Below are 13194 nucleotides of genomic sequence, written 5' to 3'. Positions count from 1 at the left end.
TTATATTTTTATAGGATGTCTTTTGAAGTGTGTGTGTGTGTGTGTGTGTGTGTGTGTGTGTGTGTGTGTGTTGGTCTTGGTCCTAACTTGGGGCCTGGGCACTGTCCCTGAACTTTTTTGCTAATAGATAGTGCTCTACCACTTGAGTGACAGCTCCACTTCTATCTTTTCAGTTGTTAATTGGAGATAAAAGTCTTAGATACTTTCCTGCATGGGCTGGCTTCAAACTGTGATCCTCTGATCTCAGCTTTCTGAGTAGTTAGGATTATAAAAGTGAGCTACTGGTGCCCAACATTTAAGGCACTTTATACCTATTAAATAATCTCGGGGTGTATCTGTAAAAGGAAAACACAAGATAATGGAGGGGGCTTAGAAATACTTGACTTTACTAACAGTAGTCTAATGATGCTGTAGGTGTCTTCTGAGATTGTATGTTAGGGTCTCAGTTCCACCCCTCTCTCCACTCTTAAGTTTGGGCCTACGGTTCATTTTTAGTAGAGGCTATAGTTTTGTACCAGTCTAACTTCTCCATCCTTCAGGCCTGGCTTGTTCCCAGTGCTCAGAGCAACATAAATCACAAGCTGTAGCTCTGAGCCCTGGAAACATGCCAGTTCTTGTGTCCATGTGGAGATGAAGGTGTGTAGCCCAAACAACTTGATGGAATGGAGGAATGGGGTGGGGCTGGGGCTAAAACATCCTACTGGGGCCATTGTCTTGCTCTCCACCTCCAATGCCTTACTCCCTCCTCTCTTCCCTCCCCCACCAAAGCTCAGATATCTGATGCCCAGCCCAGTTACAAGCCTAAACTGTTTAAGTAAACTTTCCCCACATCTCAATGGGAGATGGAATAATAGTCACTCTTAGAGAGTGACTATAATGATTTGTCTGGGTGTTGTAGACTCAAGCCTATAATCCTGACTATTCAGGAGGCTGAGATCTGAGAATTGAAGTTTGAAGCCAGCCCTGGCAGGAAAGTCCATTAGACTCTTGCCTCCAGTTAAACACCAAAAAAGCTGAAAATGGAGCTGTGGCTCAAGTGGTAGAGCTCTAGCTTCAAGCACAAAAGCTTAGGGACATTGTCCAGGCTCTGAGTTCAAACTCCAGGAACAGCTCAAAACAAAACAAAACCAAAAAGAGATTTTATGTATATTAACATGTTAACCTTGTTCCCAAAAAGATTTGGAGACATATATGTGGGTTAGAATACTACAATAATACTTGGCAAACTTTATGTTGGGATGTGTGTGTATGTGTATGTGTGTTGCTGGGGCTTGAATTCAGGACCTTGAGTTCTTCTTAAAGAATAAAATGGTAGGGCTGGGAAGATGGCTTAGTGGTAGAGCGCTTGCCTTGCATGCTTGAGGCCCTGGGTTCGATTCCTCAGCACCACATAAGCAAAAAAGAAAAAAGCCGGAAGTGGCGCTGTGACTCAAGTGGTAGAGCACTAGCCTTGAGCTGAAGAGCTGAGGGACAGCGCCCAGGCCCAGAGTTCAGGCCCCATGACTGGATTCCCCCCCAAAAAAAACAAAAAAACAAAAGAATAAAATGGTAAATATTTGAATCTTTGTAGTAGTGGTCATTTGGAATAACTATTCCCCTTTATTTCTGTAACAAATTACCTAGTCTACTCCTAGGTTAGAACGTTGTACTACTTTTCTAAAAAATTTTTATGTTATTCTTTTTTCTTTTTCTGCAAAGTGCTCACATTTTGGAGGGTTTTGTTTTGTCTGTGTTTGGTGTGGTCTAGATCTCTGGTGTCCCTCCTGGGCCTTCACAGCTTTGTGATCAGTCAGTGATTTGACAGAGGTCCACACTTAAGTATGAAGCTTCCACATACTGCTACCCAATCTATGCATAAGTCAAAAGAGTCCATTAAAAACTACAGCATCTGTCTCATCAGCTTTTATTTCGCTGGGCCTGCAAGGGGTTCCTCATGTGCTGTTCATCCATCAGCCACAGCTGCATGGAGAGGACTGTGCCCTGGCCTGCCACTACACGCTTATCCACAGGGTCTCCCCATGTAATTGTGTTTGCTCTGCATCTCCCCCAAACAAAATCAGGAACTCCACCCAATAAGTCTGGGAAATTTACCACCAGGTCCAGCCCCTTCAGGCTGAGGCAGGAAGCTGGGGCATACAAGAAGGGTATGAGATGAGTCACCCTTGGAATGCCCAGAATATTCCCCAAACAGCCCCCACTAGTCCTTGTGGTTGTCTGCATCTGGCAGTTAGGGTAAAGGGAGATGTCCATAAGGATTATGTGTATTTTGTGCATCTGATTTTAAAAAAAAAAACACCTGGGAATGAGCATTTGACACGTTTGCAATATGGCTTGAGTTATAAAACTCAGACCTAGCAGTCAAACCCTAATTAGCTTAAACATTCTCAATAGAGGATATCCAAACATTCTTCCTAGAAAATAAAAGACAGACTGACCTAAACCACAAGGCTCTTGGGTTTCTTGACTCAAGTGCTGATGGTGACCTTTCCCTTTTGAGGATCCTCTACTGCTCTGCAACCCAGCCCTTGTCTCAGATCAATTCTTTGATGGAAGCTACAGATGAGAACCACAGCCAGACCCAGCCCCCAGCAACAAGCCACAAACTTTTACCTGGTGCAGCAGCTGCATACATGAGGAAATACTTTCAGTTCTTTGGGTCATTCAGTAATTTGTCCAGTTTTATATTTTGGGGAGAGAGGGAAGGGGAAAGAAATCACCCAATAACCTCAAGCAGTCATAAGTGAAAGTAGAATTATTGACCCCAATTTAAATGTTTATAACTATATTACTTATCAATATGTTTTATATATATAAATAAAACAAATACATTTAAAAAATTAGCCATCTGGGTTTCTGTAACTCACGCCTGTAATCCTAGTTACTCAGGAAGTTGAGATCTGAGGATCATGATTCAAAACCAGCCCAGGCAGGAAAGTCCATGAGATTCTTATCTCCAATTAACCAGCAAAAAGCTGGAAGTGGAGTTGTGGCTCAACTGGTAGAGTACCAACCTTGGGTGAAAAAGCTAAGGACTGCCGGGCACCAAGTGGCTCACATCTGTAATCCTAGCTACTCGGGAGGCTAATATCTAAGGATCATGGTTTGAAGCCCACCCAAGCAGAAAAGTCCATGAGTGCTACTAGCCTTGAGTACAAAGAGGCTCAGTGACAGTGCCCAGGCCCTGAGTTCAAGCTCTAGAAGCCGCAAAAAAAAAATAAGAAAAGAGGCTAAGGGACAACTCCTTAGCCCTGAGTTGAAACCCTAATACCAACACACACACACACACACAGAGACAGAGAGAGAGAGAGAGAGACAGAGAGAGAGAGAGCGCTAACCAGCCCGAGGGAAAAAACCTTGAGTTTCTGCAGAGGGGGAAAAATACAGACAGATGAATCATACAATTAAGTAGACAATTAAGTTCTTTTTTTTTTGGTCAGTCACAGGGCTTGAGCTCTGGGCCAGGGCACTGTCCCTGCGCTCTTCAGCTCAAGATGAACACTCTACTGCTTGAGCCACAGCACTACTGCCGGTTTTCTAGTGGTTTATTGGAGATGAGAATCTCATGGACTTTCCTGCCTGGGCTGGCTTTGAACCATGATTCTCAGATCTCAGCCTCCTGAGTAGCTAGGTGTGAGCCACCGGTGCCTGGCTTGGCAATTAAGTCCTTTACAGTCTAGATTACCTATTAGAAACAACCTAAGTACAAAAAAGTTTTGTAAACCAGGGACATTTCTACATAAACCCAGACCCCCCCATACCTAAGAAATGAATATTACTAAGCTCAGACTTTCTGAATTCAAATATAAGAATGCATTTGAACTTTGGAGAAATCACCTTGAAAGCCACAAGGCAGTGCAGGCTCAGGGAGGTCAGCACGGCCAGAAGGAGAACAGTGGCCAGGTTCCTCGGGTCCCATATGGTCTCCACCAGAGGAATGCTGCCCACCTGCCAGTCGTAGCACAGGGTCACAGGTGCCAGCAGAAGCCACACGTTGAAGGCCAAGAGGTAGGAATAGGTAAGGAATCTATACAGAAAAAAGAAGCGACAAAACACAACTCAAGATCCACATTTCATCTCTGTCAGGGTTATCATCCCAGGAAGATCAGAAAAGATGTCAAGTCATACATTCATCCATTCCCATGGGGCATCTGGAGATGTATCTGCCACTCACTTAGGGGCTGGCCGTTCCAATGGGGAACAAGAAAAGACACAGCTTCCAGGACATACGTTTAAAAACTATCATGCAAATGAGGGAAGAGTTAGCTGCTCTAGTTGGCTAGTTAGGAACAGGAGGAAAAAAAGGCATCTGGGCTTAATGCCAACATGTTAAAGAAATATGGCACTGAGCAGAATCTCATCTGGCCTCTTATTCCCATCAGGCCACACACCTCCAGTGAACTGAGGTGAATGCATGTCCCACCCACCCTCTTCTTCTGTGCTCTGGACCCAAAGCCAGGGACCCAATCAAAAGGAAACTTCCTGTTTGTGCTAGAGGTGAGGAAACCAATCAGGAGACCTCTGATAGTTCAGGCCCTTATTCAACCAATTAAACAAAAAATAAGCCCTTTGTTGGGTACAAGGGGGTGGGGAAGAGCGGGGACCATGTATCTGACTGGTCCAGACAAAGAGATCATGGCTACCATCTTTGGGACCCCTTTCTTCAGAAAGTCTATTCCACTATTGTTGTTTTCTCCCCTCAAAGCAACTTGTTCTGTCTGCTTAAAATACTTTCTTGCCATTTAATTCTTTAGTGGGCAAATGACACAAACAAACCTGACCTTAGACACTATCACAAACAAATGCATTACAGCCTGAGATAAATACCAGAAAGAACGTGCTTGTTGAGAGCTTTGTCAGAAATGCTACTGTTGTAAGTACAATCCTCTTGATAAGAGACATTTGAACCATCCCTTCTTAGGAGTGTCTAGAAGCTCACAGTCAATTTGAAAACATTTTATCATTTTTAGAACAGATTGATCTGAGTTGATTTTTTAAAAGTTATTTGTAGTGAGGAGATAAAAATCCCTTAGTCTCAAGGGTATGAAACCCTGAGTTCATCACGCAGTACTGGCACAAAAAAAGAATTTTTTTCCTGGGTGCCAGTGGCTCATGCCTGTAATTCTAGTTATTCAGGAGGGTAAGGTCTAAGGATAGAGATTCAAAGCCAGCTAGGGCAAGAAAGCCTCTGAGACTTTTATCTCCAATTAAGCAACAACCCTCCCCCCCTCAATCCAAACTGGAAGTAGAGCTCTGGCTCAAGTAGTAAAGTGCTAGCTTTGAGCAAAAAAGCTTACAAAGTACAGCCCTAAGTTCAAGCCCCAGGACTGGCACATATACGAGTAAATAATAATAATGAAAAAAATGTTTTATGTTACTTTTATATTTAGATATATGCTTCTTGTGACATTTTAGATTGTAACTCAAATAGGTTTTAAAAACTAAAGTTAAAAAAACCACAGAACGGGCTGGGAAGGTGGCTCAGTGGTAGAGCGCTTGCCTTGCATGCTCGAAGCCCTGGGTTCGATTCCTCAGCACCACATAAGAAAAAAGCCAGAAGTGGTGCTGTGGCTCAAGTGGTAGAGTGCTAGCCTTGAGCTGAAGAGCTGAGGACAGCGCCTAGGCCCAGAGTTCAGGCCCCACAACCGGACCAAAAAAAAAAAAAAAAACCCACAGAATTAAAAGTAAGTTACCTTCTCTATCAAATACTAGAGAAGTTTAAACGATTTACTTGAACAAAATTATGGGGGGAGGGGGATAATGGACACATGTGCAAGTACTAGTCCTGGGGCTTGAACTCAGGGCCTGGGAGCTATCCCTTAGCTTTTACACTCAATGCTGGCACTTGAGCCACAGATCTACTTCAGGACTTTTGTTGATTAACTGGAAGTAAAAGTCTCCTGGAATTTCCTGCCTGAACTAGATTCAAACAGTGATCCTCAATCTCAGCCTCCTGAACAGCTAGGATTATATAGACAGGAGCCACCCATGCCCATATTCTCATGTTCTCTTTTGGTACACATTTACTATGTCTAGAGATGCAGAAATATTTCTATCTTCAAGCTCACATGATTCAGATCAGGTTGATAATAAGTTAGCATTTCAAGTTTCTTGCAGAAATAAGCACAAAGAGGCCATTTGGAATCACTCCAAATGTTAATGACATTTTAAGGAGAACTGTTTGAGCTAGCTGTAATCACCAGCTAAAGCATTTCTTTTAACTCCTTGACAATGAATTACATTCAGGCCAATCACTTCTTTCATATCTGCTAAAATTTCAGAAACAAAATAAACTGTACAATGTCTGGACTTACTGGATTCTCCCTCCCCTCCCGTCCCTCCTTCTCTAGACTCTCCTGTCTCTCTCTCAGCAAGAACAAACACAAAGGGAATTATTTTGCCAATTTTCTACTATAAATTCCACTTACAGGAGGAAAACCACCACAATATCCTGCCAACCAATTGGAAAATACAACTTGGAGAGCCAGAAAACTAACTTGGACAATTTCATCAGACACTTTGCTTCATAAATTAGGGAAGACAAGGGGCTGGGAATGTGGCTTAGTGGTAGAGTGCTTGCCTAGCATGCATGAAGCCCTGGGTTTGATTCCTCAGTACCACATACACAGTAAAGGCCAGAAGTGGCACTGTGGCTCTAGTAGAAGAATGCTAGCCTTGAGCAAGGAAGCTCAGGGACAGGGCTCAGGCCCTGAGTTCAAACTCCAGGACTGGAAAAAAAAATTAGGAAAGGCAACAGGTTTCATGACAGAAATGCAAGTTAGGAAAGCCAGGACTCTGGGGATGGTGCATTTGACTCCTTATCAGACCATCTCGTTACAATAATGAATCTAGTGCTTCATCTAGTTACTAAAGGCATCTACTATGTAGATCTGTGGTCTTTCTCCATAAAGCCCTAAACAACATTTTTATTCCAGACTAATTTATGTCCACTTCCACCAGCATGTAGCTCTGCTTACCGTCCAGAGCCTCAGGTGTCCATGGAAAAATCCTGCTGGCCTACTGATGAACCTCTTTCTATCTCATTTTTTCAAATTCTGTTAGCCTGATGTCAGTGACTCATGCCTGTAATCCTAGCTACTCAGGAGGCTGAGATATGAGAATCATGATTTAGAGCCAGCCAGGGCAAACAAATCCAAGAGACTCTTATCTCCAATTAGCAGCAAAAATCTAGAGTGGAGGTGTGGGTCAAGTGGTAGAGTGCCAGCCCTGAGTGAAAAAGCCAAGCAAAAGTGTGAGGTCCTGAGTTCAAGGCCCTGTAGCAGAGCATGTACGCCTGTGCGCATGAGCGTGCGTGCACATCTTAACATCCTGTTAAGATGTACAACATTTTGAAGTTTGTAAAGCATATGAATATAGAGATTTCCTGTCATCTAAAAATCTCTGTACAGTGAGCATTGCCTTCTTTGTGCCTAAGGAACCAGCTGTGATTTCTTCTTGTCCCAAAGCAAGCAAACATGTCCAGCCTGTACACACATGAGAGAGGTTTTAAATACAGTTTCACCAAGGGCTTGCTAGGAGCGTTTTATTACTAATGTGGAGAACTGAAAGGCAATATATCGTGGTTATATCTTTTTCCTGTTTGTTTTTCTGTGCCAGTCCTGGGGCTTGAACTCAGAGCCTGAGTGCTGTCCATGAGCTTCTGTGCTCAAGGCTGGCACCCTGCCACTTGAGTTGCAGCTCTATTTTTGGCTTTTTGGTGGTTAAATGGACATAAGAGCCTCATGGGCTTTTCTGCCTAGGCCTCAGCCACCTGTGTAGCTGTGGCGCCTGGCCTCATGATCACATCCTAAGGCTGCATGTAAAGGTACTACCTGCCAGGGCCCCTGACCCACTCACTAGCCAGCACAACACAGGTAATCCCAAGCAATCACACATTAAAGCAAGGCAGATACAAATCTGAGAATTAGGAAAGAACGCCTCTGGCAGCACACCCAGTTCATGATTACACTGTTGGAAATGTTTGCCAGAACATTCCACAACAAGAAACACAATGCTGAAATCAAAGCCTGGACCTGATATTTTACTCATTCTACAAAGCAACTGTAGTTTGATGTTTCCATGCTAACAGAAATGAAAGAGCTGTTGCTTCAGATCTCATCGACTTTTCCGAGATTTAAGATAGCAATGGAAAGACGATGTAGAGATTTAAACATAGTCTTTTTCAAAAAGTAAAATATCAGTTATCTGAATCCTTAAGAGATAATTTTTCAGAATTCAAAACCTAACACTGAAGTAATAAGATGATGAAACCAGGCACCGGTGGCTGATGTCTGTAACCCTAGCTACTCAGAAGACTGAGATATGAGGATCATGGTTTAAAGCCAGCAGGGCATAAGAGTCCATGAGACACCTATCTCCAATTAACCAGAAAAATGCCAAAAGTGGAGGTATGTCTCAAATCGTGGAGTGCCAGAATTAAGCAAAAAAGCTAACCAAGAGAGCAAGAACCTAAGGGTAAGTCCCAGGATTGACACATATACCCAAAAATACAGTAAAAAGTAATAATACACATATCATAACCAGCCAAAGCTCTACGCTACGACAGAAGTCATATAGGTTTCTTCTGTCTTTCTATGCCATAGATAATCTTTCTTTTTCTTTCTTTCATTTTTGTCAGTCATGCGGCTTAACCTCAGGGCCTGAGTGCTGTCCCTGAACTCTTTTTTGCTCAAGGCTAGTGCTGTAACACTTTGAGCCACAGCACCACTTCCAGGTTTTTGTGGTTGATTGGAGATAAGAGTCTCACAGACTTTCCTGCCTGGAGCTGGCTTCAAAGTTTGATCCTTGGATTTCAGCATCCAGTAGCTAGGATGACAGGCATAAGCCACAGCACCCAGTGATAATTTTTCTTAACAATGTTAACCACACAATCAGGACTCTTCATGTCAGTTCAATTAAGCACCAAACACAGGGAGGATATTTCCTGAACTCAGCTCCTGAGACTAGGTTACCTAGAAGGAGGGTATGCTGGACCTAAAGCCACAAGTGGTCATTTCAAACACTGGGAAACACTCTGAACAGAATCTAGAATAAAAGTTTAATTAAAAAGAGAGACAGCCAGATGTTAGTGGATCATGCCTATAATCTTAGCTACTCAGGAATCTGAGATCTGAGGATCACAGTTCAAAGCCAGCCTGGGCAAGAAAGTCTATGACAATCTTATTTCCAAGTAACCACCAAAATGCCAGAAGTGAAGCTGTGGCTCAAGTAGTAGAGTGCTAGTCTTGAGTGAAAAAAATCTCAGGACAGTGCCCAGACCCTGAGTTCAAATACCAGGACTAACACACACAAAAATAAAAAGACATACATTAATAACTATAGCAACTCCTAAGTAAAGAACAACTGAAACACCTCCTGATGATTCATTATACTTACTTTAAAAGGAGAGCTAATACTTGCAAGATGAGAAAGCAGAAATATGACTAAGTTATATGTGGTTTATAAATGCAGTAAAGTAACACTTATGGCCTGTATTGTGCCAGCTACCACCTCATATACTAAGCCCCACTCTCCAGTGTGACTTCTTTGGAGATCTGACTATAGGAAGTAGTAAGGATTAAATGAGGTTCTAACAGGGGTGGGCTCTAATCTAGAGCTGGTACCTTGAGGAGGGAGCCTCAGAAATCTTGTGGGGGGGTAGTGGGGGGGCATGGTGGTGGTGCTAGTGTGTGTAGGGGTGCTGTCACTGAGCTTTTTATTTTTTACTCAAGGCTAGCTCCGTGTGTGTGTGTGTGTTGTGTGTGTGTGTGTGTGTGTGTGTCTGCCTGGAGACTGAGACGAGGCAAAAGAATGACTAATTTGTAGCCATCCTAGGCTACAATGTGAGACCATATACATAATCTGACCTTTTTTTTTTTTCTTTTTGCCAGTTCTGGAGCCTGAATTTATGACATGGGGCACTGTCCTGAGCTTCTTTTGCTTAAGGCTAGGGCTCTACTACTTGAGTCACAGGTCTACTCCTGTAGTTGTGATAGTTTATTTGAGATAAGCCTTTCTTGGACTTTCTGCCCAGGCTGGCTTTGAGCCCCATGATTCTCAGATCTCAGCTTCCTTAGTAGCTAGGATTATAACTGTGAGCCACAAGTGCCCAGTTTTATACTCTGACTTATAAGAGACACAAGAGAAAGGCCGTGTGAGGGCCCAGGGACAAGGCAGCCATCTACAAGGCAGGAGAGAGGCCTTACCACACACAACCTGTGTAAACATCTTCACCCAGGGGCTGGGAAGGTGGCTCAGTGGTAGAGCGCTTGCCTTGCATGCCTGAGGCCCTGGGTTCGATTCCTCAGCACCACATAAGTGAAAAGAAAAAAGCCAGAAGTGGTGCTGTGGCTCAAGTGGTAGAGCGCTAGCCTTGAGCTGAAGAGCTGAGGGACAGCGCCCAGGCCCAGAGTTCAGGCCCCACGACCGGACCCAAAATGAAATAAAATAAAATAAACATCTTCACCTGGACTTGCAGCCTCTACAACCAGGAGAGAAAAAAATGCCTGGTGTTGCAGCCAGAGGTTGACAGTTATGGAAGAATCTAATGGTGAGTAAGAAGCCTGTCAGTGATGTTTACTGGCAGGGCCAACTAACCAACTGGGAACCAGAAGAGACAGACTTCTGAGTCCTGTCCCAGAAGAAAGCACAGATGACCAGGAAATGCAGCAGAACTAAGAAACCAGGGGAGACAGTGCAAGAGGACTGAGACCTGGCAGCCTGCTAGCCTCAGAGAAGCATGTAGGCAGAGAGACCTCACTCAGATCAGCAGAGGAAACAAAGACTGTTTCCTGAGACTCAGAAGTATCATTTTAAGCCAAGTGCAGTGACTCACATGTGCAATCCTATCTACAGAGGAGGCTGAGATCTGAGAATTAAGGTGGAAAGCCAGCCCAGGCAGGAAAAGTCAGTGATCTGCTGATCTCCAATGAACCAGCAAAACTCCCGAAGTAGAAGTGTGGTGTTAAGTGGTAGAGTGAAAGCTACAGTGTTATTTAGGACTCATATTTTAATGTTTAGGTTAGTGTTATTTAAATCTTTCTGGTACGTTATGACATTCTAACCCCTCTGTCATCACTTTTATAATAATAATAAAAACTTAAAAACTTTCTAGTATGAATGAAAGTATCACTACATAAGCCATTAATTTATAAAATTGATAGATACTAGTAAAATATTAAAAAAAACTAACAAAATTTTAGAAAATGAACTATGGTACAAATAGTAAAGTTTCGGATATTTATGTCCACTGACCTTGTAAGAATGTAAGGTGAGAAGGAAGCTGGGTTGTCCTGCTCTGAAAAGAGGGGCGTAGATCCTCCCATTATCCACAGGCGAAAGTACAACAGCACCATCACCTACAGGAAACAAGAAGCTTCGTAAAGTGGCGGTCCCTAGCAGAACCTTCTCTGTCTGACAGGGCTTCTAGCATGCTTACATGTGCTCAGCAGAAGAACAAGCAAGGCCCTGTAACTTCCAGATTCTTTTTTTTTTTTTTTTTTAGCACTAAGCTGCTTGGCTGCAAGGAGTTCTGTGTCACAGGAAAGGCTATCGAGGTTTGGGTATCACAGAGAGAAGTGTGGGAGACAACAAGGGGTGAGCCCTTGAGGGAGCTCACCTGAGCAGGTGACTGGCACCACCAGAAAATACTGCTGAGTTAAGTCATGGAGGGCAATACATGGTTGCTCTCTATATAATATTAAATGCTGAGACCATTACCATCAATAGACAATTCTGAGACCTGGTTCACCTCTGTAATCCTATCTACCCAGGAGGCTGAGATCTGAGGATCCTGGTTGGAGGCTAGCTGAGGTAGCCAAGTCTATGAGACTCTTAACTCCAATAAACTAGCAAAAAGGCTGAAAGTGGAGCTGTGGCTCAAGTGGTAGAGTGCTAGACTTGAGCAAAAAAAAAAAAAAAAAAGGTCAGGGACAGTGCCCAGGCCCTGAGTTCAAACCTCAGAATTGTATAAGATAGATAGACAGACAGGTAAACGGACTGACAGATTTAAAGGCCTTCAGTGTAGCCCTCACTGTCAGTGAGTTCACACATATCTAGAATACTTACTTTTTTTCTTTTTTTAAACCAGTCCTGGGGCTTGAACTCAGGGCCTGGGCACTGAGCTGCTTTTGCTCAAGGCCTAGCACTCTACCACTTGAGCCACAGCACCACTTCTGGCTTTTTCTGCTTATGTGGTACTAAGGAATCTAACCCAGGGCTTCATGCATGCTAGGCAAGCACTCTACCACTAAGCCACATTCCCAGCCAACCTAGAATACTTTCACACATACCAAAGCTGTGTAACATTCATATTATGCAAACTCTTCTGTATCCAGATCACGTCAATTCTACTGTTGATTCTATTACATTATCTAGGTCATGTATCTGAGCTGAGTTGAAGTAAAAACATTCTTTATTAAGACATTTCACAAATACATTTATACTTACATAACTTATGACCAAAATGGCCCTTTTGAAAAATGGTCTCATGGAAAGCAGGTAATTACTATTGCTGCCTGTTGTCAGGTACCTGAAAGAGGAGAGAAGAGAAAAAAATGTTTAGATATATGCAAGAGTATACCACGTATTGTCTCTGAAGTAAATATGCTATGTATCTGGAGAAGCGGGGAGCCAGACTGTAGAGTCTGAACACTGACTCCAATCCCCAACTCTGTTGCCTACAACCTAGGAGGCCAAGGAAAGCTTCTATTTTGTGCACGTGTGTGTGTGTGTGTGTGTGTGTGTGTGTGTGTGTGTGTATTTATTTGTGTCAGTACTAGGGGCTTGAACTCAAGGTCCCATATTCTCCTTGGTATTTTCACTTAAGGCTGATGCTCTACCACTTGAGCCATACCTCCACTTCTGATTTTTTTCCTGGTTAATTGGAGTCGCACAGACTTTTCTGCTGGAGCTGGCTTTCAACTGTGATTGACAGATCTCAGCCTCCTGAGTAGCTAGGATGACAGACAGGCGTGACCCCCTAGGTCCAACAGTTTAAAGTACACAGTGAAAGAATGAAGCTGTATCAAATCACGTGACCCAACAAGTATTTTCCAACTCTGGTTTCCCTCATTCCTTTTCTTTTCTTTTTTTGTTGGGGGGGGGTCCGGTTGTGGGGCCTGAACTCTGGGCCTGGGCACTGTCCCTCAGCTCTTCAGCTCAAGGCTAGTGCTCTACCACTTGAGCCACAGCGCCACT

General features: G+C 43.4%; 1 protein-coding gene across 1 annotated transcript in view; it reads right to left on the bottom strand.

Annotated features, from left to right (window-relative positions):
- The window catches only part of Tmtc1 (transmembrane and tetratricopeptide repeat containing 1), a 140380-nt gene that overhangs the window by 51533 nt on the left and 75653 nt on the right, over positions 1 to 13194 (bottom strand). Inside the window, exons 6-8 of the mRNA XM_013033416.1 lie at positions 12445 to 12526; positions 11251 to 11354; positions 3835 to 4024 (exon numbers count right to left, since the gene is read on the bottom strand). Of these exons, the coding sequence (XP_012888870.1) occupies positions 3835 to 4024; positions 11251 to 11354; positions 12445 to 12526 (376 nt within the window). The remainder of the gene's footprint in view (positions 1 to 3834; positions 4025 to 11250; positions 11355 to 12444; positions 12527 to 13194) is intronic.

The sequence above is a fragment of the Dipodomys ordii genome, unplaced genomic scaffold, assembly GCF_000151885.1.
Source record: "Dipodomys ordii isolate 6190 unplaced genomic scaffold, Dord_2.0 Scaffold167, whole genome shotgun sequence".
NCBI lineage: Eukaryota > Metazoa > Chordata > Mammalia > Rodentia > Heteromyidae > Dipodomys > Dipodomys ordii.
The sequence above is the reverse complement of the archived record's forward strand: the minus strand, read 5'-3'. Positions and strand labels throughout refer to the sequence as shown.